The sequence below is a fragment of the Carassius gibelio genome, chromosome B13 (genome assembly GCF_023724105.1).
Source record: "Carassius gibelio isolate Cgi1373 ecotype wild population from Czech Republic chromosome B13, carGib1.2-hapl.c, whole genome shotgun sequence".
Taxonomy (NCBI): Eukaryota; Metazoa; Chordata; class Actinopteri; order Cypriniformes; family Cyprinidae; genus Carassius; species Carassius gibelio.
Window position 1 is genome coordinate 23,566,652 of NC_068408.1, and position 27,898 is coordinate 23,594,549.

The 27,898-nt window shown below is 37.3% G+C and overlaps 1 protein-coding gene across 1 annotated transcript; it reads right to left on the minus strand.

The window, feature by feature from the left end:
• Positions 1-303: 303 nt before the first annotated feature.
• On the minus strand, positions 304-27,343 carry si:dkeyp-121d4.3 (uncharacterized). Its single transcript, XM_052572966.1, has 19 exons — positions 26,228-27,343; positions 24,805-24,891; positions 24,589-24,719; positions 24,383-24,425; positions 21,414-21,539; positions 21,222-21,320; positions 16,855-17,076; positions 14,483-14,620; positions 14,244-14,381; positions 14,012-14,125; positions 13,584-13,811; positions 11,644-11,781; positions 11,330-11,434; positions 10,714-10,808; positions 8,792-9,527; positions 8,269-8,709; positions 5,601-7,646; positions 5,237-5,327; positions 304-3,414 (listed from the first exon to the last, which is right to left on the minus strand). The coding sequence occupies exons 1-19, from the start codon at positions 26,816-26,818 to the stop codon at positions 2,789-2,791; spliced, it is 6,195 nt and encodes a 2,064-aa protein (XP_052428926.1). The 5' UTR covers positions 26,819-27,343; the 3' UTR covers positions 304-2,788.
• Positions 27,344-27,898: the final 555 nt, after the last annotated feature.

A 27,898-nucleotide genomic window follows, 5' to 3' on the forward strand; every position in this document is an offset into this window, starting at 1 on the left:
AACTGTCCATATATATATATATATATATATATATATATATATATATATATATATATATATATATATATATATATATTTAGAGAAACTAAATTGTACAGATTTACCACAAAACTGTTTCGACTAAATCTCACATACTGTATGTTGACATTCAGATGAAATGCCAAAATTAAAAATATAGTAGCTATTCATTAAAAGTTTTGAGATCAGATTTAAAAACATTGAATTCTTAAATTAAATTTTAACATTTAACATTCAATAACATTGAATAAAAAAAAAAAAAAAAAAAAACATGTACAAGGAACATAACATTTAGAGATTCTTTTATTTGACATTTTTCATTTTACAGTATAAGCACATGCTTCTTGAAACAGGAGATAAACGGTACATTTTGCTATCATGCTGGAACACAGATATAATTCAGTCACCAATCAAAACTCTCAGAACATATCAGAAGAATCCAGGTCTGGAGTAGAAACAGTTCTCAGCAGTGACAGCCCATCAGATCTGGCGCTGCAGGGGTTACTCGCTGTTCCTTACCTCATCTGATCCTGATATTCATTGGTATGAGAAGAAAACGATATGATCTATGATGACCTGAATGAATGAGAACCTCTAGACAGGTCTTGTTTTTTAAACTAGCCTACATCTGAGGCAGTCTCGAAGGACCTGCGTAATCACCCTGCAGTCCACACTAAACCAGTTCCCTTGATTGGAGTTTATTTAAGGGTATGTTCGAGATTTTGGGTGAAAATATCAGCAAATAACGGTCTTCATGACCTGTTCTGATGCTGTTATTCTCCCGTCTGTGCTTCAGTGTCAGCTGGAGGGTCCTGGTTCACTCTTATAATCATATTGTTTAGCCAAGCAGGATTCAAGTGTTCCCACACATTTTGAATAATAATTTCCATGACACACTCCATAAATAAAAAATAAATAGCATAAATATATGAGTTAATTAGTAAACATAAATGTGTATACAAGTTTTTAATGATCATGGATATATAATCTGTATTGTTTAGCTCTAACTGATTAACAACAAAAGGTTAAAAAAAAAAAAAAACTATTATTATTGCGTGAAACATCTACAAATTCAAATGACATTTATCAAGCCACAAAAAACACTTACCTGGAGAATTTTACCGTCGAGTGTTCCCTATTGCTGATTCTTGATCATTGGCATTTTCCAGGCCTACATAAGCAATCGCTAGACATCAAACTGATTACATTTGCATGGAAGAAGCAGCAGAGACACAGAGGGACACACAAAGAAAGATTAACACGTGTGTAGATCTCATCAAAACTGAACAGAACCAGGGAAGTTATTAGGAAAATATAGACTTCAACAACTACAAACTGAGATTTTACGGTCAGAACATCAAGAGAACTCTTCAGACAGCGTGATGGAAATTCACTTGAAAATGAAATGTTTTCTTTGAATGTGTGTGCATTTTTTTTTTTAAATGGGAGTTTTCTCATTTCCTGTTTTATGTTTTTGACCCTTGTGCTCCTTCACCTAATTTGAAGTTCCCAGTTAAAAATGACTGGCCTTCTAAAGACAGTCTGAAGATTACGAATAAGATGCATATATCTAATCACCAAAACTTAGATTTCAATCTTTTTGTCAACTTGTTTCAATTAGCGCATGTTTTGCATTTTCTTTTTGGGACTAATGGGTTGAGTGGTTGATCTGAGAAAAGTTGACAAAAAAGATTTAATCCGATATTTGGTCAAATATGGCATGACAAGAAATGTATATGCTATTTGTCATCGACAAGTCTTTTTTGACAAGGAAATGTAACAAGTCGGGGGGAAAAGACAGTGTGAGCGAAGTCAGCAAAGTTTTAGTCCAATACAATAACATTAGCTAGTATTTTCTGAACATGTTCTAGCAAAAAAAAAAAAAAAAAAAAAAGTATATCTAATATAAGTCAAAGAAAGAAATTGCACAATTTTACTGCCATTTCTTATGATTAAGCATTCTAGACTTTGGGAAGTGATTACTATCAGGAAATGATTTAACAAGATGTGTAGCCAATCACATTTAAGAAAATCAACCATGTTATTGTTATATATTCTGCGAAGTATAAATATGCATGCATTTTTTAGGAAGCCACTTTGGTTCAATGACTAAGCAGACTTCAGGGCAGTTTCTTCAATGAAGTATAATCTTTCAAAGATATTTAGACTCTTTAAGGTGGAACGTATATAGCATTGCAGCTCAACAAGAATAATTGAATTTACAAGCAAATCGTCACAAAACAGAAGAAATGCTGTTTTCTTTTCCACTGCTCTAGAAAATCAGAAATCATTGGCACTACTGAGAGACTTACTAACATACCCAGATTGGATCCAAAGACATTTTTCTGTTTCCTGTGCTGATGTGTGGATCAGATTTAACCAAAAAATAAAAAATAAAGAGGCTGATGCTTTGTGTTGTAAACACACTTAAAACATGCAAGTAGGGTGTAGAGAACATTCTTTGTATCATACATGAGATCTCAAATAATAAAGAAACGTTTATTCCATCTTAAATTGGAATATTTTCAATTTTCTTGTTTTTATTTGTTATTAAACTGAATGTATAAAACAGGACAAGTAAAAACTAAAATCTAACATTCTTGCAAAATACTTTGTTATACATGTGTATAGAAAACAAATCTGCATTCATTCTACATGGGTTGTATTACAATCGATTTTGAAGCAACAAAACAACGGCAACAAATGATACGCAAGAAAGAAATGGCACTGTACAAGTTGCTAAACAAAACAATTGACAATTTCTGGGATTTCAAACGGATGCGTCCGATGTCTCCGTCTCAGTCTTATTAGTCTCACTCTCCCATTTCTCCAGAAAAGCCTGCAGGTTTAGATTGAAGGTATCAATACCCTTCCCCGACAGATGAACCCCATCTGGTCTGTAGTGTCCCAAACTTGGCCTTATGTTGCTGTCGCTCAATACAGAGCCACCAAGTTCTTTCATAATTCCACATATGCTCTCATTAATAGCCATACGGATAATGTCCATTTCTTTGCTGTCTTCTGTACCCCTCCAGATCTGCCGTGAAAGGATGCTGGACCACACCAGCAGGCATTCAGGGAATATGCTCTTCAGCGAGGTCATGTCTTTCTTTACAGTCTCAATAAAGGCCTCTGGATCAGTCGTGCTTATGTCATTTCCACCCAAGTGGATTATAAGCACATCAGGTTTGGGCCAGTTGTCTTTGAGCTGGAGCAGCAAAGGCACAAGCTGTTGCCACATCATGCCCTGCACGCCCTTCCACCAGATGCGCACTGAGTCTGGGTGCATGCCCAACTGCACGCCATACTCAGGGGAAGTAGCCCTCTTCTCAGCCCAAAACACAAGAGAGTGGCCACATATCCACACATTCTTTATCTCATTGGGGATACTTTTACCTGTAAATATGTTACAATATAGGGTGTGCATTAACCTTGACAGGCTTGGCCAAAAGAAAAAGTGTTTGATGGTCCTTAATCTAACATCATTTCAGGACCTACAAAGTGATGTTTATCACAAAAGACCTGATCCTAATCCTGACAAGCCTCAGCTAATGAAGAATGAAATTGACTAGACCTGATCTTATCTACCATCTGATCTGCAGCTGTTGTTTGGGAGAACGCATGTCTACACCGAAAGCGACTGGCATTGAGTTGACTTGAGACTGTCTAAACTAGAAGTGTTGAAGCTGACGCCCCAACTATAGCCTAAATCTGGGCTAAATCCCAATTTATTTTTTACAGGAATCCAGGGTTTTAAAAATGTATTTAGCATGAGTTCTTTTAGAAAAGCACTCAATTTTATAGTACTTTTGCTATAATTGCGTCTTCCTGCATAGGAGCAAACCACAACTATTAATTAACGGTGCGTTCACTTTAGTAAAAGTTCCATGAAATTTCAGGCAAAAAAGTAATTCGTCTTTTATCACTAGTGTAGATGTATGAAGCACAGTTCACACACACAAAAGAAGTAAAAACTAAGCAGTTTTCTGTTGATTTTCCCTCTGGGTTGACCTATTTTGCAAGGCGATAATTTACAAAACCGTAAAATGTGATGCAACTTAACAGTTAAAATAAATCAGGATTTACTGTGGAGGTCAAAATTAGAGAACAACCTATCATTTCCTAAATTTGAAGGTCACTGCTTAGTCCTGTTTGGATATCCTGTTAGTTTTTCTAACAGGAGGAGAAGGGCAGTTTTTAAGCATTATGAAGTGTAATCAAGCAAGTGTGTTCTGAGGCACAATATAAAAACTTCAATGAAGTATTTGAAAAATAGCTGTTATTGGTTTTAATCCGGCACATGGTGCTAATTTCAATAATTGTTTGACAAAGCCATTTTAATTGGCAGGATTCTTCTAACTTTCACTGAGAATGCAAGACAGCAGGTCGCGTTTACTGAACCCCTGCAAAATGAGGCGGTCCAGATGAAGGCCAAGGGGTGACCATTTCAACCAATGCAAGAGAAGCTGGTTATTCCAAATCTGTTATTTCTCAAATATTGCAGGTTTACAATGGCATTAATTCCTCCATATTCCTGCAAATTTTGTACGATGAAGATTAACAGTATTTCAGAAAATCAAAAACCAAGTATTTATATCTTGTTCTCTAATTTTGATCTCCAATGTATGTCTGAACATACAGACACTATAATGAAGTGTTAAATAAAGTGAAAAATATCGTGTCAGGAACAGATCTACATTATGTCAAAAGAGAAAACACTGGACAACTATCAATAGAAAATACTGTAATGCTGTAACGGACACTTTCGTTGTGTAGACAGCACCACTGAACATATTGCAACAGCTCTACTTTTAATGAAACCCAGGTTTTACACATCCAGTGCAGACATGCGTAAGTTTCCAGCTTGCACTCTAATTAATGCAATACATAGTACATTTAAAACTATTACCACTGTCTTCACAAATTAATCTAGATTCTAATTTCAAGGTCTGCTGTTCAAAAATAAACCATTAATCCTAAAATGCTGTTTCCTCATCTCGTGACAAAGGACCAGGTTTCTTTAAAAAGCTAAAATCGTGATCCGATATCGTCCCTATTATTATCTGAGAGCTAACTGAATCACTTCTTCTTGGAAACAAAGATTGTAAAATTTTGGCAATAATCCTGTTTGCAAGGTAAAAGAATAAGCTAACTAAACAGGCAATTGCACCTGAAGCCAATAAATACCTGAACCTAAAGACTCTGGAAATAATAATACCTGGAGCTGAATTCCGATTTTGTCCACGTGAACGCTGGGCTTCCATTTGCTGCTCTTTCTTCAACTTCATTCTCTGGTTAAACTGTTCAAGCTGCCCAGAGCACAATTATATAAGAACAGAACTCTGACAAGATTTGTGCTAAAACAATCAGTAGATTTATCACAGGTTTTGAACATTACAGATGCACTCATAAGCTGAAGATAATAAGCTCACAGCAACATTGTCACTGGACAGTTTTTGATATTTGACAAATCACAGGATTACAAAGTATGACATGAGTTGTGAAATTAAGTATAACATCGATATTAAGAATCACGGAACAGAAAATTCCACATGTGAGAAGTTTGAAGAAAGATGTCATACCCGTTTCTTCTGCTTAGCCTTGATGTCATCTTCTGTAATGGTAGCAACCTGTACATTCTTGGCTTCCTCTGAAGTTTGTTTTGCTTCACTGTCCTCTTTAGGTTGTATGGTAACAAGTGCGCTGACAGGCTCTGTTTTAAGTGTTGGAACTGTTTCTATTGTTTTGAGGCACCTAACAGGCTTTGCTTTAACAGATTCGGTTGGGATTTGACTAGGCGCTTGGGTAGAGTAAGCAGAGGCCATTGAGGAGAAGTGGAGAGGGTTGGAGACAGGTGGAGGACCATAGGGAGGAGGCATTGGGAATGGAGGAGGTGCATAATATGGAGTGGCCATTTGTGCAGTGTATGAACTATAAGCAGACATCATATGGGGCGCCATTGGTTGGTGACCCATAGCATAAGGGGGTGGAGGTACAGTGCCATAAGGGTACAGACCAGGGGTCACAGAACCCCAAACATTTTGATTACTACTTTGATATTGTGAATATTGTGGAGTTGCAAAGGTGGGAACGGTGGAAACGGTGGAATTTTGGGCATACTGGGAAGTGTCAGGCTGAACTGTGGTTACAATGGTCATTGGTTGGTACGAAGCTTCAGAAACTGCGGTCGGCTCGGGCTCGTTAGGATCTTGTTTATCAGTTTCTGGTTTTAAATTCACTACAGTTCTCTTAATGCTAGTTAGGTCTACATCTTCCACTTTGAGCTGGTCTTTGTATTTTACCGAGTCCTTATAACTCATGTAAACCTTGCGATTTGAGGACTGAGCTGGAGAAACAGATCGGAAGCCTTCAGAGTCGGAGGAATCTGCTCTACTACTGCACCTTTGCCCAGTTTGACTCAATGATCGCTCCCTTTTTTGATCAAAGGAGTGAGTAGGTGCACTATGAGGTTTTTTTGTCTTACCATACAACCGCTCTTGCGTCCTGTCCGCTAATTTGCTAACCTCTGCTGTATCTAGATGAAGTCCTATTGTTTGAAGAAGATTCTGAATTTTTTCAAAGTTCTCTGACTTACTGTTTTTATCTTCAATGCTTTCTTCAGACTCCTGACGAGCTAAGCTTTTGTCAAACGTACTATCAGGCATCTCTTTGTCCACTACATAAGAATGCTGAACATTTGGATTGACTTCTTGGTACTCAACAGACTGACTACGCTCCCTATATACACTGCATTCATCGGTGTAATTTTTGTGTTCTGTTGCAAACAAATCCGTGTCCTGTTCATACTGATTCCACTGCTCAGAGAACTGATTTGGATCTTCTTTATGGGCACTCCAGCTTTCTGACACCATCAGATGCCCATATGGACTCTTCTCAGCTTTTGCAGTAGGGTCCACACCGTACTTCATTCCAACAAGCCGAGAAAAGCCACTACCATCCTGAACAGCTCTTTCATGAGGCAAGAGGTCATCTTTGCTGGGGTCATTTAAACGTGTCTCAGTCTTCATTCGTTCTTGGCCAGATTGTTTACCTATTAGGGAAGGCTGGTCATGGTCGTCCTCTTCTTTAAAAGGATCATATACATCATCCATGAAGGGTATGTTTCTATCTAATTGAGGCTGAGGGGGTTTCTGGGGGTTTATTAAAGCCAGATCCTTTCTAGCCTCTTGAAACAATGAGTTAACAACACTGGTGTCAGCTTTGTTGAGAGCACTAAGGAACCGCTCCATTTGAGTTGTAAGATTGCGCCTTTGACCTGATGGTGAAGTCTGGCTTGTCGAAGGGTTACTGCTAGGAGGATGATCATGAGCGTTGCTACCTTTAGACAGACTAGAAGATTTCTGGTCATGCAAAGATCTTGAACCGGATGCCTGAGTAAGTGTCTGTGGGATAACTGGCTTGTTAAAAGGGGGTGTTTCAGACCTTTGTGAGGCTGCTGAAGAAGCACTTATGATCCGGCTGAATAATCCCAACATATCTGGATGAATGGGTTGTGGATTGGAGGACCTGTTAGATTGCAAAGTTGCTGTCTTCTGAGAAGTCGGTTTTGTAAAAGATGACTCATCCTGACTTGGTTGACCATATTCATCAATTGAGATTTTGTCACTCTGCAAAGCAAAAATACAGATAATTTTTTTTTACAAACTACTGTAGCAACAGGTAGCTTTTCATAAAACATTTTGCACACACTGGCTTGCAATAGCACCTTTCCACCATTGATCTGAAAGGTTACAGTTCATGAATTAGTTCTGTATCAGTCCAGGCACTATGACATGGATTCAGTTCCCATCATGGTGTAACTTGACCAAAGTTTCCAAAGCATTTATATCAACACTGTTCTCCTGTAAAGAGTTCGATACACTAACCACGCATAAGTGTGGTCAATGTACCATATTGAACAGTGTTGGAAATGCTGCTGATAGAATATTCACCATGCTCAGAACTGTTCAGTCAGATGGTGGAAAGTGTTTTTTTTTTTATGTAATAGTATTTTTATAGTTTTGCTGGGACTTTCAGCTAAAACCAGCTGCAGGTGGTAGCTGATTGGATATGGTTTTGAGATGGTCCAAACAGTCCTAAGGATTATAGATAGCTGATGGGGTTTATAATCAAACCAACTATTAGCAACTCAGCTACCATGTTTGAAAAACCAGTTTACCACCTTAAGCTGTTTTTTTTTTTCCACCAAGGAGAGTTTAATCCATATAATATATTTTACAATGAACAAACCTGAGATGCTACAATCTCTGAGCGTTTCTTCAAAATTGACTTTTTCGGTTGAATATCGGGTTTTATTTCGGAGCTCCACAAGTTCCCTTTAGACATTACAAATCGGTCCTCTGTGTGTGAGTCAAACTCGTATTCTTCTTCCATTTCATGCATTTCCCGTACAACTTTGACCTTCTGTTCCAAGGCAATTATCGCTCTTTTTCGGGCTATTGACTCACTGAGATCTTCTAACTGCTTCTTTTTTCTGACCAATTCTGAATCCTGAATCTGAGATAGAGATGTCTTTTCAGACCCTGCAGTGGTCCTCTCAGCAATACTTTCAAATGTTGAGTAGCTGGGTGTATTTGAGCCAAAAGCACAAGTCTTTTGGTGGTATCCAATTTGCATCTCTTGACTTTCATTCTTTACAAAAGGAGCAGCAGTTTCCTTGTTTGCGGACGCCTTAGAGAAGATAAGAGACAATGAGATAGGCAAGAAAAAATTAAATATGAAACAAAACCTAGGAGCCCATGTTGAAACAAACCTGAGATTGAGAATCAGTGTGAGGCTCAGACTGTTTCTTCAAGATGGACTTCACTGGTTTTAGGTCAGGCATCCAAATGTTTTCATGATGCATATGCTCATAATCAAATGTTGTAACTCCACTTTTTCCATCCTCAGGTTCAATTTTCTTTGCATTGTGCTCCATAGCAACAATAGCTTTCTTACGTGCAATCAGCTCGTTGAGTTCCATTAGCTCTCTCTTTTTTCTCAATAATTCTTCCTCTACATTGTCAGGGCTTTTAGCTTTCTTTTTGTCACTTGGATCTTTAATGCTACTTTGTTTCGAATAGCGATCATATTTGTCGGCAGGGCTGCGGCTTCTCTTCCTAGCACTCTGACTGCTCCTTTCTCTGCTTCTGCTGCGACTCCATCGGGATCTCTCTCCGCGCTCTTTGCTCCGACTGCGGCTGCGTTTGTATCTGTATCGGCTGTCCCTCCTCTCACGGCTGGAGCTTCTGTGCTTTCTGTAGTAGCTTCTACTTCTGTCTCTGCTCCGGCTTCTGCTCCTGCTGCGACTATATCTGCGTCGACCACTTTCTCTGCTTCTGCTCCTGCTCCGACGTCGACTATTTTCCCTGCTTCTGCTCCTGCTCCGACGTCGACTATTTTCCCTGCTTCTGCTCCGTACTCTTTCTTGTTTAATGTCACTTTCCTTCTTCAGATCTTTTGCAGATGACATATATGTTGAAGTCTTGTTTTTTCCCTTGTTTGGCTTGCTAAAGATATTGTCAACATAAAAAGCTTCATAATAGTATATTACATGTTGTAACATGTTTAACATTTAAGACTTCTCAGTAAAAAAAAAAAAAAAGATCTGATCTAAAGTAATATACATTGTTTATGGATAACTTGTACAAGAAGTTTTAATTACAACAAAAATACATAACTATAACAAGTGTGACTTTTTACAATGACAAGCATTTTAATCAAATGTTTGTAACAAAACATTATTAATGGCAATGACTCAAGATGTATTTTTGAGGAAACATGGTATCTATATATTAGATTATAACTATTATCATTATAAGATGATATTTACATAGTTACTTTTTTACATTGCAGGAGCCTGACAACATCAGATTTGAACCATTTTTTTAAATAATTTAACTATTTGTTACTGTCAGCCATACTGTATTTTTTCTATTCATGAAACCAAATTACTTAAAGGTGCTGTATGTAATTTTTTATGTATGTGTTTGCAAATATTTAGGAAACACGCTAAGTTCACATACTTGTTTCTTCAAATAACACTACAGCCAGTTATTATACTTTGAAATGTGCTTTCAGTGTCTGAATATCTGTTTTTGTTTTGGTCTGTGATTCCACTCACTGCCAATTCACCCAATAGTATTTCAAAACCCTAGGGTTGCCATTTGGTGGGGAACACCATGGAAGTCAGCCAACAAACTGGGTCAGAGATCACAGATTCTACCTGACCCTAAATAGCCCCAAAATCTAACTAATAAATCTTTATGACCAGAGGAATATGAAAACAGATAAATCAACTTTCAACTTGCAGTGTAAGGCTCATTGCCTAACACTGTTGGCGGAGCTTGTTCCATGTTGGCAACCCACGTGAGCATCGAGTTTTAAATTTAGACTGCAATACCTATTTCAACCACTAATCATTCATGCCTAAAAATACACACCGCACCCTTAAGTTTTACTTCCATTCTTTTTTTTTTAAGTATTCTCAAAGGTAAATAAAAGTAACAGCTGTACTCCATGTAAATAGAATTGGAGCACATTTTCGCAAAACATCTTACTTCAACCTATGACAAAAAGAAGACTTTGTGTTTTACTCTCAGAATTACGGTCAACGTAATGATGCTCTAAAGGAGTTTTGAAGAACATAAGCACATTTTACTAACAGACTGACCTAATTACTCATGATTTACTTACTCTACATCCACTGATTCACTGACTTTGTCCTCTGTTTTGACCCCCTCCTTGATTTGGTCTTTCGGATCCTTCAGCAATTTGATAGTCATTTTCTTCTGCAGGCAGCCAAGCAAATGTGGCAGAATTCATATTTAGGGATCAACCAACCCATGCAAAAATGACTTAATTTTTTTTTTTTCTGTATAAACTAGGGGTTGCACTGACTAGTTGATAAGTTCTCGTTATTACTAGTCATTATTCTACAATACAGGCATTGATCTTTGCCAACTAGTAGTAGATCACATTATTTTAATTCAGCTTATTCCATACACAGAATAAGCCCAACTGCGTCCCAGTGTTGTTGCATATCATTCATTATCTGTCACGGATAAATATATTAATTTAAAAAAAGGTAAAAAAAAAAAAATAATAATAATCTAAGCTTTAATAAAATCACATTACAGTCGACCCTAAATAAACTAAGCAAGTGGGACATGTTTGACTAATGATTCCACAGTGTATTGTGTTTCAGTAGGTATTGACCCACCAACTAATATTTGGACAACTAGCAAAAACAAGTATCTGTGCAAGCCCTAGTATAATAATCTTTGAATGAAAAAAAAGTTATGTACTGCACCTTCTCTTTTACTCCAAATGCCTCTAATTTGGGTGCAGATGTGAAGACGCTTTCATTCAGCCTTCTTATTCTAACAGCCTGTTTTCCTCCTTCAGCTGCTTGACTCTTCAAATAGTATAACAATTACATCAACAGAACTGGACTGACACACCAGCAAATCCAAAATGTACACTCTACTTTTCCAGCAAAAGCCAGAAACTACAATAACAAAATACAGGGCAGGAGAAATCTAGCAGTTACAAAAGGTTCAGGAACAAAATTTGTTACTGTAGTAACATTTGAAATGATCATGACATTTGCGGCTGAAAACTTACCGGTACTAATGTAAACTCCACCTTCTCAGACAAAGTGAGTTTGGTGTCCTCCATAACCTCACCCATGTCAAAAAATAGCTGCGGCTCCTGTTGTGTCTTGATGAACCCAAAATTATCATCCATCTTGACAACAAGCCCCTAATAGATGGAAGTACGCCATAAGCAAAAATAAATTGTGAAGTTATTAATTGCCTAAAGGAACATATTTCTGCCCAATCCAGTTCCTGGAGGCCAACCTCTCTGGAAATTTCTGCTCCAAACCTGATGAAACATCTGAACCAGCTAATTGAGATCATAAGAAGAACCTGATAATTACAGACAGGTGTTTTTAATCAGGGTTGGAGCTGATCTCCAGGTAAGATTAGCTGTAATAAAACACAGCACCTCACTGGTTCTGATTCTTCTGCAAATGCAAAAAAGCAAGGACATACCAAAACTTCAACCACAGAAAATGCAATAAACCTGTCATTTTTTGAAAAAGGAAGCAGGCCAAATTCTTTGCCAAAACAATGAAAAGTGATTGCATTTTAATAAAAGAAACTCTGAATAAAAATGCACAATAAATTATCTAGATTATACTGTAAATAGTGTAAATGGCAAGAAAGAAATTATTGGGAAAAAAACCTGACCACAAAAGTCTCGTGCATGAGATTTTTGTTTGTTTGTTTAATGCCATGCCAGCTTCTCTGGCAACTTTCACGCCAAGAAAATGTATGGCTCAATTATACATTATTAAACTGTATGTGGCTTAAAAGGTCCGAAATTCTCATCTGAAATTTTTGCACATTAAAAAATAAATATAACATCACCTTGTGTCAATCACATTTACACACTTTAGTTTTCACATCCGTAGCAAGCATTTTACAATTCAGAGACACCATGATGTTCTGTGCATGACCAATTTTGATAAATATTAAAATTTCAGAACTGTTAAAAATTTCTTCAAAAGAGTTAACAAAAAAAAATTCAGAGTTAAAACCAGCACGATTCAATAAAACAAGCTTCACAGATAAAGGGTTTTAGCAGAGAGAACTCATGCAAATATTAAAGCAAGCATAGATGACTCCGAGTTCAGAGCGGTGTAACCCTGGCCAAATCGTCACCATTAGCTACATCACTCTATTGCTGCATTTCATTTGTGCTCAGAAGCTGGAAATTCCAAGTTCCCAGTAGAAACATTTAGCTGGAACGCCCTCCCAAGTCAAGAGTTCTGACTCGGAATCTTGGAGTAATCACAAGAATCAAATATGGCTGCTCAGTGCATCAACAGAAGAGAATCAGTAATAATATATTGTTCATTGGCACTTAAGTTTGTCTGTGTCTCAAACTCAGTTGTGCACTCAATATAATCCAACCTCTATTTGGGGACATGATTCTGTGACGCTATCTATGAGAAATACCACTTTTTATTTGTTTTTAATCGACTTGTATTGTTAAAAATGGATGCATCCATCTTTGTTTTTCCTGGCTTCTCTACAGGAAATGAAACATCATTCCCAATCCCAGTGTCCGACGCCGAGATAAATCCCAACATCTGACTTCCGAGATATAAAGAATGCAGCATATGGCTGCTGTCACATCATCCAAGTGGATGCAGTGCAATCATATTATTCTTCATTTTGGTTCATACCCTACAAGCTTATTTATTTGCGATTAATCCCACTACTTTCCATATAACTAATCTCTTACTATTTCCTATGTAATAAGATTTACTGCACAATGGTCTGTGAGGTCATTCCATTCGTGTCCTACAGAACCACACTGACCAACAGTGCAACTATGCAAATCTTTGGCTATTTTCATCTTTGAAAGCTAAACGCCTAAAGCCAATTTAAGACCAAGATATGGTGCAGCCACATATCTACTACTACTACTGCTATTTCTAAACAACTAGCTACATGCCAAATCACTACAGATGACCACAACTGAAAAACACTTACTATCTTGCGCTGCTCTTCAGAATCTGTCTGGAAAGTTTCTGGCAGGATCTCTACGTTGACGGCGCACTCCTCTTTAGTCACACTGTTGGTGGAAATGTGGAACTGGACCTTGTCACCAACCATCATGGTGGCTTTTGTGATCACGTCATCAGATTTAAAAGATAAGCGCTTCTCTGTGCCCTCCACTGTGGTGACCAGGAGACCCAAAGTGGGCTCTTGGTTGTCCATCTGCTCAACAACAACAAAAAAAATTATAATAATTGAAACATGACTTTGCTTTGAAAAATAGTGTCATTATCAAGGAATAAAAATGACATTGAAACCTCCCACACTGATTCTATATTTACAAAACCTTCCCTAGATGCTTTCAATTCAGCATACTAATGAGAAACTACTTGTGTTCAAGTTGCAGGAGGGTGAAGACTTACCACTTTTTCTTGACTTTGGCTTTTCTTTGGGGCGATTTTGGTAATGGTTCCCTCGTATTTCTCACTGCTTATGTCCAAATCTTGAGAACCAGCTTCCTTAGTAATGGGTTTCCACTGCAGATAAAGACATCATGGCACGTTTAGAAGAACGTGAAAATATCCAACAGCACAATTTTTTAAAGTTCTCTCCAACAGGACAGCGGAGAATAAACAAGGCCCTGGTCTAAACTACCTTGTCTTTGACAAGGGTAGTCCCAGATGTACTGTCCTTTGCGCCGGGAATATTTTCATTGCCTTTTGCTTTTTGATTCAAGGACACAGAGTCCTTGGGAAGCTTTCTGAGTCGGACGGCCTTCTTTGTGTCGTTCACCTTCAATAGACAATATATATATTATGAAGCTTTGAGTACAAAAGCTTGAATACAAAGAAAGATACAATGTGTCAAAAAAGAACCTTAATAATTTTACTCACAGTCAAAATGGTGAGCTCCACTTCATCCATGACATTCAGCTCTTCATCTGATAAACTGTCGGTAGCAGTGGCCATCACGCTATCATTTTTCTCTGTCTTGATGGTCAGGGTTCCATCGCTCTTATTAATAATCACACCCTGGCGGCAAAATAATAATACAATTGAGGTCAAAAGCTTACACACCCCCACTTTTAGAATATGCAAAATGTTAATTATTTGACCAAAGTAAGAGGGATCATACAAAATGCATGTTATTGTTTATTTAGTACTGACCTGAATACAATTTCACAGAAAAGATGTAGTTTACATATAGTCCACAAGAGAAAATAATAGTTGAATTTATAATAATGTTCTAAAGTTTACATCCCCTTGATTCTTAATAAATAATTAATATTTTTGCAAATTCTGAAAGGGGGGTGTAAACTTTTGACCTCAACTGTACATTTTTATGTTTTCACAAGAAAACATGAATAGTGTTTGTCTGTGTAAAAACCAGAGCAACGATGTTCTGCGTGGCAAGCTGCAACCAGTTTCTTTAATACTAAAAACTCAAAAGTAATAGTACTTCTCTCCTCAACAGGCCTTATGATTTTAAAACCACTCATGTCTAGCACAAAGGTGCAAACTTGTGCACAATGATATACAAAATCATTTTAGAAACAAAATCCCACCACTTGTTACATTTCGGCTGTTTAGTACAAAAACTCTGATAAACATAGAAGCCACCTTCTTATGACCTTTAGGTCACATCATGTCTGGTTAGGATACAGTGTTAGGGAAACAAAAATATCTATGAAGCACAAAATATCTACCTTATTTTAAATGTTAAATTATTAATTGTGAAACTGTGTAATTTTAAACTTTAAAACTACGCTAAGCACACTATACATTTTTTTATATTATATAAACTGTATACTCAAATTACACTGTACAACTCATTTCCTCTTGCTCTAAAATCTTAACTTCCTGTTCTCAGTTGCATATGCTGCAGACTGCATCACGTTCACAGTGTTTTTTGCATGCTAATGCATTATAATTTCTAGTTGGGTCGTTCATTTGGTGTCAACTTAACCAGAGGTCCCCGGCTCAAATGTAATTTTTCTGAAGAAATAGACATGTATATTGATGAAAACCAAAATATTAAATGTGATGGATGAATATTTACTGAATAATCCACTATTTTGTAGAAGGAGTCAAAATGACAATTTTCACTTGAGTTTCAGAACCAAATTACAAGGGGGTAAAAATGACTTCAAAAAGATTGTATCGTCATAATGCTATTTTTACACATAGATTGGTAGTTCTATTAGTAAAATCTGTTGACCTTAGCAATCTTTGTTACTTTGTGTGGCAATGATGACCATTAAAAAAAAAAAACACGGAAACAGTACTTCTCAAGTTTTTACTCAAAAGTTTGCAATCTGTAACTCAAGAAGAACTAAATATATTTTAATGCCATTTTAGACACTGGGTCTTAAACTTCTCTTTTGGCATTTTAATTTTTAAGTCACTACATGGTTCGGTTCGAGAGATATTGGAATTTCAATATGGCTCCAGGGGTAAATTGTTAAATTGTACACATTTTCAGTGGTCAAAAACCAAATGTGTGCCACTTCTTTTAAAGAGGAATGTGTGAAGAACAAATAATGTTAGAAATTTTGCCAAGACAATTGCATGGGACATACCTGCCTGAGTGCCATAATGTTCTATTTTCCAAAGTTTGTGTTGCTATAACTCAAGAATTAAAGATATTTTGGAATGACATGGGGGTAAAGTGACTAAAGACAAAATTTTCATTTTAGGGTGGAATATCCCTTTAATAAACTTTTCCTTTGAAATCTTAATTTTCAAGGCCCTACATCGTTCAGTCCCAGAAATATGGGGATCTCAATGAGGCTCTATGTCCAGATGGTTCAATTTTAAATGTTGGTCACTTTGTATACAGCTGATACTTATTTTATTTAAAGAACAATGTCCAAAGAATAAATCATGTTGAAATTAGAATTGTATCTTGTTTCCTTCTATCAAAACAATTGCATTATAATTATTCTTAATTTTCTATTATAAAAATAAATTATAAATAGGGGCAAAAGTCTAGAAGTGCAAATAATTTATCAATATACTGCTTTCTTTTTTCCCATACTTTTCCAGATCTGGAAATTACTTAAATGAAATTCCACTCTTTTCCATACCACGCAGGAACCATAAAAGATTTCTCCAAGACTTGGCATTCTTTACACAGACATTCAAGTACATTTTTCTGAATCATACCCAATCATGGCCGTTTTGGCCAAGATGAATTAATAAAATTTAAAAAATGCATATAATTCATAAATCCTTTAAGGTGAGTGAAATATGATGCGACCACTTACTGTCTCCCTGACTTCTTTGGTGAGCTGAAAAGTGTCAGGTGTTTTTGGTTTGATGTTTGTGGCTCTTTGCTCCTTAGTAATAACATCCGTCAGCAACTGGAACTCCACACGGTCATACAGCAGCAGAGTCACACTGGTGTCCACCTTTCCAAAGGGCAATTTAATGGGATCCTTAGAGATGATGGTCCTGATACAGCCAGGGTTAGCCTCCTGGACGGTGTCCTTAAGCGATACATACAGAAAGAGATTTTTGGATTTAACGTAATACAACTATTATTACAGGACATTTTTACAGTTACACAATAAAGCTACTGACTGCATAATCTCCACCAGACTTGTCAAGATGTAACATTACAAAAAAAATAAAGAAATAGAGACAGATTTATAGACAGTATTTTTTAATCAAGCTGGACAGATTTAATAAATTTCCAAGCCTGACTTCTGGCTATTTGGCATCTGCCCAATTAGAAAGGAAGTGTGGTCAGGCTGACAGATGTTTCTTTGATGAATAGAAGTTCAGAAGTTCAGCATTACAAATTATAAATGTCTTTATCATCACCTTTTTTTTAATACATTTTCAAATCCTTGCTAAATTAGTTAATTTATACACTGTAGTTATAAAGGGATGGACATGGTCAGCAACAATACTCAGGTAGGCTATGGTGTTTAAATGATGCTCAATTGGTACTAAGGGGCCCAAAGTGTGCCAAGAAAATATCTCTCACACCGCCAGCAGCCTGAACTGTTGAGACAAGTCAGAATGGATCCATGCTTTCATGTTCTTTACACCAAGTTCTGACCCTACCATCTAGAGATGGTTGTGTGTGAAAATCCCAGTAGATCAGCAGTTTTTGAAATACTCAGACCAGCACCAACAACCATTCTATGTTCAAAGTTACTTAAATCCCCTTTCTTCCCCATTCTGATGCTCTGTTTGAACTTCAGTAAATCGTCTTCACCACATGGAGATGCCTAAGTGCATTGAGCTGCTGCCATGTGATTGGCTGTGATTGAACCAGTGTACCTAATAAAGTGGCCGGTGAGTGAGTGAGTGAGTGTGTGTGTCTATATATATATATATATATATATATATACATACATGTCATATATATATATAATGTAACATGTCATCTTACATTTCATATAAGGGCTGCAAGATGTGTCGTTTGAGTATCGATATCATGATGTACGAATCCACGATAAGTCACATTGCAGGATGTGTGATGTACTCTGTTCTAGTTGATCCGTTATTCATTAACCGTACGGGCCAGCTGCTCCCTGGCCCTTGACGAATGTGATTTGTGGATTAATTGCACAGCTTAGCCATCATAGAGTGAAAGTTTATCATTTGCATGTGTTTTTAAGTCCTGTCAGTTTAACAGGGCACATATAAGAACGAGCAGAGAGAGAGAGAGAGAGAGAGAGAGAGAGAGAGAAAGAGAGTCAGAAAGAGAGAGAGAGAGAGAGAGAGAGAGAGAGAGAGTCAGAGAGAGAGAGAGAGAGAGAGTCAGAAAGAGAGAGAGAGAGAGAGAGTCAGAAAGAGAGAGAGAGAGAGAGAGTCAGAAGAGAGAGAGAGAGAGAGAGAGAGAGAGAGAGAGAGAGAGAGCGCCCCGGCCGCACGCGTGTGCTCACCTTCACCGTCTTCAAACACTCGCGCTGTCTTGCTCTCTCTCCCTCGCGCACATTAAATCAAAATCAACTGACACGATGGTGTCCAAAAAAAAAAAAAAAAAAAAACTATCAAGTGATGAAATGTTTTCTGTGTTGTCAAATCTTGTGCGATATCATAAACTGCAGAGATAATTACACAACGCGTGCTGAAAACGTCTGATTCGCGAACTAATGATTAATTTGAATCACGATACGTCTGAATTGGTGTATACATTTCTTTTTAACCCTAACACTTTACAATAATGTTCTATTTATTAAACTATTTAACTACATTATTTAACATTTACTAAACTGCACTTCTACAACATTGTTAATTTCAACATTTAAGCTATAGCCTTCATGGTTGAAATCAAAAGTTGTACAGTATTTGTTAACATAGTTAATGCACTGTGAAGTAACATTACCAAACAATGGACAGCTGTGTTTTTATAAACTAAGATAAACTAAGATTAACAAAATATAGTAGCAAAAGTATTGCTCGTGGTAAGATCATGTTAGTTAATATGTTAACTATTCAAACCATATCCTAAAGTTACTAACAAATAATTTACTCTAATTTAAATAATACTCTGATGTTTAAATCATTTAAAATGAGAAGTGTGCTCAGCCCATTTTTGTTTGTAAGAAAGATTTCATATCGCAATATATAATTGCAGAAAAATAAACATCACAATGTCATTTTTTCCCCAATATCGTGCAGCACTATTTCATATAGTTCATTGTTGACAAGTACGATGCAGGGCAACAACTCCATAAATGCAGTTATGCTCTAATTTCAAGATATTGGTGCAAAAAATGCCCCATATGAGTTTGTGTCTCATTTTTATATAGGGTAGGGTACCAAAACCGTATGAACAGAACTGAATCAGAACGCAGATTTCGGTGCATCTTAAATGCCGGAGCGATTGAAAGAAATATTTATCCTGGTCCTCTGAACTGTACACAATTAGTCTAGTCCAGAAAATACGATATACAGAAGTCAACATTTGAAGTTGATCTAAAAATTTCATAAAAATTGTCCTAAGACAAGAACGGATACAGTTTTGGTTTTAGGACAACTTTGATAAAAGGTTTTGATCCACTTCAAATGTTGACTACTGTATATCCAGTATTTAAACTAACAAGAAAACAATATATGAATGATAAATTAAAAGTAGTTCAATTTTCAAAACTACAATAATATGTGCAACTATGATATGTGCATGACCAGCTTGTAAATCTGGCCTTGATAAAGCTCTGGGGGGTGGGGGGTGTTGCTTAAGGAATAAAAACCTCCTTTAGACATTCTCATTCCTTTCTTATCCAACTTGCCAAGGCCAGCAGTCGCCCACATTCAAGCACATGCACAAAGAAAAAAACCCTGTCTGCTCGGCACATTTGTAAAAGTATGATATGTATGCAAGTTCTAATTTACCACAAAAAAAACATTTCAGTTTTGTCACAGTTTAGTCGGTTTCGTTTTTCATCGAACACGTGAGAAGTTGAGAATGCGCAGAAAAGGGACTCTTATTTGTGCGCCAGTACAACAACTGCTGATCGCTTCCTGCTATCTGTGCCTCAGACATGAAGCTCTGCATTTCCATTACTGATCGGCTGCCCGTGTCCTGCGCACAGATTTCGAAATACTCTTCCACACAAATGACATAGCAAACGATTACAATGTAGTCTGTGCAAGTAAGCGCACTCCCGGAAAAAAAGAACAAAAACTGGCCGATTGCCGATCGCGTATTTTAAGCAAAAACCGTCCGGTTCCGATTTATGGCCGGTCAACCTGTGCATCCCTAATCGTCACAACCCTAATATGAACTGACCCTCCCCTGGGTAGAGCACCTGTATAGAAGAGTGTGAAAATCACTCACATCATTAACACATCCCTCCACACTGGTGTTTTTCCCTCAACATTTAGACAGGCTCGTATAACTCCACTACTTAAGAAACCCAGCCTCAACCCATCTCTTTTAGAGATCTACAGACCAGTTTCCCTTCTTCCTTCCATTGCTAAAACACTTAAACGAGCTGTGTTCAACCAAGAAAAAACAAATCTAACTACCTTATCTTTTTGTATTGTATTTTCTTTTCATTTATTATGCAATTATGTGTGTGTGTTTTCTTTTTATTTTATTATATTATTTAAAAGCCCTTGCTACGTGTACTGTGTTAAGCTAACTGAGACTTGTTATAGCACTTATATATCATTGCTCTTTTTGTTGTTTTTGATTGCTTCCACTGTCCTCATCTGTAAGTCGCTTTGGATAAAAACATTTTTTTGGAAAAAATGTAAATGTAAGAGATTAATCATACATATCACATACTCTGGAGAGTCTATTGGCTTCATTATCTCTGATAATAAATTCTGTCTTCCGGCATCAAAACCCCTAGACTGATTTCTCACTGAGGCAGCAGAAGTCACAATAGGGTCAAGGCTGGGTCAAGGCTGCTCAGTTCCCACTCACTATTTCTGCTCAAGGCCGACACATACACACACATCTGCCAAACTCCTCCAGTGCTTAACACTATACCCCTTACTCCCATGAGAAGATCTTCTCTTTATATTTTCAGTACACAAGTAGACTAATATTGAAAAGTGATCTTTACCATGAATTGAAAGTGAATGATAAGATATAATGGATGGATAACTTGCGATGGATATCTTGCATTTCTTATCTGGACAAAGTATTTAACAGAGTTGTACTCACATCAGGAAGGACTGTGAGAACTACACCTTCATACACTGTACTGTCAATGTCTTCGGTTCCTCCTGGTGCCACTTTAACATCAACCGCACATTCTTTTCCCTAATATCACAAGCATTTTGGGTTCAAAAATGTGAATATTTTCTATCAAACATGTAAAATGCTTCATCAAACGAATTCTATAATAACACTTACCAGGTTTTTCACTGCTGTGAAATGCACTTTAACCCCAGGCACCAGAAGAGCACGGTTTCCCATAAAAGCATCGAATGCGAAAGAAAACTTCTTCAAATCCTCCCGTTCAATGAAACCACAATTATTCTGAGGGGAAATCAAAAGCAGAGCTATAGTTTTTTTCTATATTTTTTATTAAAAAAAAACACTCTTCAGCCGACAAAACGTCTTACGAAGAAGCCCCAAAAACTTTGACCTTTGTATAGGGATGCAACGATACCATTTTTTCAGAACCAATCTGATGCAAAAAAGAGACTTCAATCCTGGTCAGACGGTGTAAAGTTTTCAATATGCAAATTTATTCAAAGAATATAGAAAATAAGACAAAAACTCGTCTCTTACGAACAGGTTATTAATTATTACAATCAACTTCAAATATAGAAAATGCAACTCCAAAATTAATATAGTTTTAAAAGCAATCCATATATGGTGGATTTTACTCATCTAAGATTAATACAATACCATTGGTTGAAGTATTCAAATGCAATTCAAACTGTTAGTAAAATAATACAAAGTATATAACCAGTTTATAAAATACCTGCATTTCAAGATAACAATAAAAGACAATGTATCTGATTTGAATAAAAACCTGTAAGTCGATCAAAGAGTTCAAGTGAGCCCCTGGAATATGAGAAGAAAAAGGTGAGAAAAGACTAAGTCCAGCTAGAAGGGTCTAGTCTGAACTCAGCCTGAGCTAAACAAGGAGAGGTGAATTGCCTCCTCTTATTGAGAATGAGAAGTCACGTGCCGATTTGGGTTGATTTGGGAGGGGTCTGAGACGGACGGCCCTGATGGAAGGATACGCTATCTGTTGCCAGGGGCAATGCCTTCAGAACTTCACAGAGGTGCGACTAAACATTTCAGAGCGCTTTCATTTTTGCGCACAGATCGAGACGGATCTACGAATACGAGAAAGAAAAGGAAGAGAGTAAAGCAATGCAAAAACATAAGGCGAAAGAAAGTGGACCTTACAGGAACAAGCTCACATCAAGCGCAAAACAGCGGTGTTTGGAGAAGCTCTCAGGAAGCTCCCTGCAGCGGCACAGAGACCTGAACCATATACCTCAGTGCTCACATATGGACATTGGGAATAATATTGTTTACAATGTAAGTCAATTTGCATTCAAGCTGTTAATGGCTTAATCTAACCCGGACATTTACATCTCGCAATCACACATTTAACTACCCTAGCTAACCCAGAACTGGTTTGTCCACTTTGCAGCCCCCAACACAAAAACCTGGTTCAGTATGTGTCATTGGGTTAAAATCAAATTATAACTAAACATACACAGCTTTAGCCTACATCAAAACATGTTGGAAACGTTCGTATACATTGAACATCTCGTTACAATCTAGTGTTCAGTCGCAGTAATTCTAAATGCAATGTAATTACAATACGCTAAAACGCATGTGAATAAACTTACTTTGGCCAGTACAACACTGTTTTCATCACCTGCTGTAAATAGACCCAGCTACAGCAGAAAGCCTCGTAACTTTCCAAAGACTTGTGGCTTTTAAACTCCTGCATTGTGTAGTAACTTAAACCAAAAACAATATAATTCCCAATGTCCATATGTGTGCATGGAGGTAAATGGTCCAGGTCTCTGTGCCGCTTGAGAGCTTCTCCAAATACCGCTGTTTTGCGCTTGGTGTAACCTAAAAAAAACGGTATTTCATTGTTCCTATGTTTTCCATATGTATCGTGTGAGGTACTGCAGCAGTTTTTAACGCAGCAGTAACTTCCAGGCATGGTAAAACAGTGCAGAATTGCGAGAACCTCCTCTTAACAACACATTTAAACAATCCTGTTTCGCCGCCGGTATCATTCGCTGTCGCTTTCATTCTGTTGTACTGCGGAGCTTCAGTCACGAAAACAAATTCCTCGTATGTGTAAACATATCTGTCAATAAAGCTCATTCTGATTCTGATTCCAACATGGCGGAGACCGTGATATCGAGGGAGGGGCTTTGTGCTATGACGACAACTTCTCATTCTCAATAGCTCTGCCAAACAAAGGAACTTGTGATCAAAACTAAAAACCGTCTCTGCAGCAAATTTCAAGAGGTGTTAAAGCATTGATCCAAAAATACCAGATGAGCTCTGCAGCCTAGTTTCAATTCCCTATTTCAGAACAGTCAGCAGACAGTTGTTGCTGTTGGACTTTGTGCATTGCTCAGAACTCTGTAAATTAACTTCAAATTTAGATACATGGCGCACATACTCAGCTTGTTTTCTTCTATTTCTGCAGACGTCTTCTAAAGTCTCAAGTTCAACTGAGGCCTTCAGAACAGACTGTTGTGTACTTTTAAGCACGTAGCAAATGCCCTCAAGACAGAGGTCAAAATTTGGGTTACACCACAATCCGATACCGAAAATCCTGAGAATGTGCCGATACCGATCCAATCCAATACCAGCTCAGTTTTTTTTTTTATTCAGCATAGAATTTCAGTACTTCGTGTTGACCTGATCATCATTATTTTGTGTTAATCACAATCTACTAGATATACAGAACTTCATTTTAATGAAAAATAACAAATTATAAAATATATAATCATAAACGATTACAAAAATATTATTATAAACTAAGTTGGTAGATAATTCAGCAGCAAAAGATATTCTAGATTTTAGAGAAATCACGGGAGCACAATAATTTTATCAAATCTATTTAAATATTTTATTTACAAATAAAAGTAAATAAGTTTCAAATCTGGTAAGACGTTACACATTTTATAATGATCCACAGAAAATGACTGGATCGGAGCCAATACCGATCCCAAGTATCGGATCGATGCATCCCTACCTTTGTACAGTTCATGCATACACTAATCATCTATCTTTAAAAGCCTTGTGTTTATTCGCAATTCAATGTGGCATCAAATCCAGGTCTATTATTTAGTAATAATATAATAAACAATATTATTAACACTTACAGCAATAAGTGAAATTACTCCCAATGAGCGTCCACGAGGTGTGCTGAAAAAACAAGAACATACGAGTTTACTTCACCAATCTCTACTTTCTGAAAACCTCTTCTGATTTCCAGCAGAGAAGCTATGGCTTTCTCTCCAGAACTCACAGATCAAACATGGTTCTAAAATAAATAATAAAATGAAATAGAAAAGTATTATGAAATTACTTTGCAGACATATTCTTGAACGTGGATATCTTTGAAGCCATGGATTTAGCAGGTTCAGTCTTGGTTTCTTTCGGAGCCTGCTGATCTTGTTTCTGCGGGGGTTGGAGTGGACCAGCAGGAGGAGGCCCACTCTGAGATATAAAGCACACAAGACATTGCATTACACATCTACAAACCCTGACAGACAGACTTGATGAAACACAAGGGGGAACTTACAGTGGCACTGAATGCCTCAGGTGGGGGCTGTAATGGACCCGGGCCTCGGAAATCAGGTGCCAGTGGTCCAGCAAACGCATGATTGCCCTTATTTAAATGAAACAAAACATATATGATTAAAACTATATTGAACTATATTATTTAAATCCAGCTGTAGCAATCATAATGGGCCTAAAAGAGTCCCAGTCCCAGAAAATATTGTAATCGCTGTCTGTCAGGATCCATCGTTGGCTGGGTAAGTTAGTAATATGCATGAAGATTAAGAAGACAATAAATGACTAAGAAACAAAGCTCTGAAGCAATGAAAGCAACATGGTTTTGTCTTTAATGAGTGTCATTTTTTAGGGCAGAGGGTATGCAAACTGAGATTAAATGGTCAAGACAGAAAACTTGTGAAAAATATGCTTTCAAAAGTCACAAAGTTTATCATGTACGTATAAAATCTAACTAGCTTTGTGGGCTAACAAGCTTTGTGATGTTCAAGACTTCAAGTATAAACCTTGATCAATCAAATATCACACTGCAAGCTTAGTTCACAAATAAAAATATTTATATAATAATAAAAAAATCTGTTTGAATACTATTACACTTAAACATTTTTCTTCTTCACCATTAGTCCAAATGACTTTAAAAATATTTTTTAAGTCATTCAATAGCTTTTTTCCTCACGCAAGACTTGAAATATAGAAAAGAGTGATACAGATTAATTGCATGATGCATTGTGATTAATGTAAATACATTTCCAGTTCAGTAAGTTGTCAGATGTTGAGTTCATTAGTTCATAGAATGAAGGATTCAGACTGATTCAATCAGCAAACTCTTGAACTGGAAGGTTTTTGGTCGATTCATTAAAAGCACCCAGGGTCGTCCAAATTGTTTATGCGGGCCGTTTTTTGAGTAAATCAACATATAACACGACCAGTGATGTATAGTACAATTAATATGGAGTGATTTAGTAAAATTCCCAAACTAATGATCCATCAATGTAATCCGGTTCTTTTCAGATGAATCGAAAGATTCAGCGCCATTAGTGTATTCTGATTCAGAAACAAATGACTCTTCATGCTAGTGAATCAGAATGCTTATGAATCTCTCGATGTTGAGTCACTATAAATTTTTTTTTTATTATTATTATTAATTGTTTCATTACTATTTTGCGTGTGTGTTTTAATAATATAAATATTGTTAACTGCATTTCATAACATCAATGCCCTGCATTTTGTCCCTTGTAAAACACGCCTCTTGCGAGAATTATTACATTAAATTATATACGTATTTTGTTGACATTTGAGATGGTCAGCATCCTGGAATAACTGGAACAGAACGAACCGTTAACAAGAACAGAACACTTTACGTTATTTCCAAACGATGGAGCCAACGGCTAACACGACCAACACACTTCGAGACAAAACCATGTACTTACATGTGGGTCCATTTGTGGCATGTAATAAGGGTCTCTTGGACCATAGGGCTCCATTTGGTCGAATCCAGGGTTCATCCGGTGGTAACCTTCAAACTCGGGCGGGTGGAAGCTCGGGGGTCTTCCCCTAAACTCAGGCGGACAGAAGTCCGGAGGTCCGTCATAAAACTCTGGTGGAGGACGGAACCGCGGTCCATATTCAAGCTCTGGGTGGTAAAAATGCGACGCTGGTGGCCTGTTCCCAAACTCGGGATGATGGAAACCTGGATCAGGTCCATCGAAACGCGGGTGAAATTCATGTCTGTCGGGAAAATCCATGGGGTGAGGATAAGGCCTGTCGTCCATCATGAATCCAGGCGCTTCGTGCATAAACCCTCGATCTCTTTCCATGTCGTCCATCATCATCATCATCCGGGGGTCATGCGGTCCGAAGTCGCGAGGGGGCCCAGGAAACCTCGGTCCAGGGGGGCCCATCGGGTAACCGGGCGCAGGACCTCGAAAGCCGCCTTGAGGGGGAGGAGGTCGGGGTGGAGGAGGTGCTCCAGGTCCTGGAGGAAGAGCTGGTCCCTTTCCTTTCTTGCGATTTTTCACCATTTCCCAACAGTTTGCGATCACTGGTCAGTAACGAGTTGCTGGGTGAACAGCTAACGTTAGCGAGTCGTGTTGTCACGACCACGTTTGCACGCGCACGCAACCATGAAGATGTAGTACCGTTCAGTCACATCAACGCAACGCAAACAAAGTCATAATCAAACTGCTGTAATACATTTGAGCTGTGAGCCACTCACTAGACACAAATTAAGGCTTAAAGGCAAAGGTCCGCAGCACGAACTCCCTCGAGCAAGAGCAACACAAGCATTGATGAGATCCAAATGGCCAGCGGATATGACGCAATAGATTCAAAATAAGAGTGCGCAAAAAGAAGTTGGTGTCTGATTTGTATGTAATGTAGAAACAAACAAATTAAATAAGAAAATAGCATAAAATATAAAGCAGACTCTAACATAGACAATGTTATTTTAGAGAAAACAGATATGATGTTTCACTATGGAACATGACAATCAAGACAGATAGGGCCTACATTTAAGCTTTTAGTAAATATGAGGGCAGAGTGGCAGCTGCAGTTAGAATGAATTAAAAACACTATTCAAAAATAAGTATTTTTGGCATAAAAGAGAATTATTGTAAGTCCATACATACTTTAATATTTATGCCATGCTACTCAAGGGTTATTGTAGGTCTTTTGGGAATACTCTTGTCCTGCCAGTTATTTCATGGCATACTTCCAATCAGTATTTTTTGTAAGTTTTTTAAATAAATAAAATATGCTTTTATCAATCTCAGTCTTCAATTAATCAGTTTATCAATCTTTACTTTATTTGTAAATCCAGGGGTCAATACAGGTAAAACCGTATTGACAGGTATTTTAAACAAGGTTAAGTGATTGTGTGAGGGTTGTTTTTTAATCCTAAAATGTTTGTTTTAAAATTAACTGTGTATTGTAGATTGTATGTATTTTTTGTTATGTTGTATTGTATGAGAGCCTTTTAACCAAAGACAAATTTCTATCATTGCTGATAGACAATAAAGATTCTCTGAACTCTGAACTGAAAACGTAGCTGAGATGGAAGTAATTCAAATTCTTGCTGAAGCATGATTTTGGGTTCCTTATTA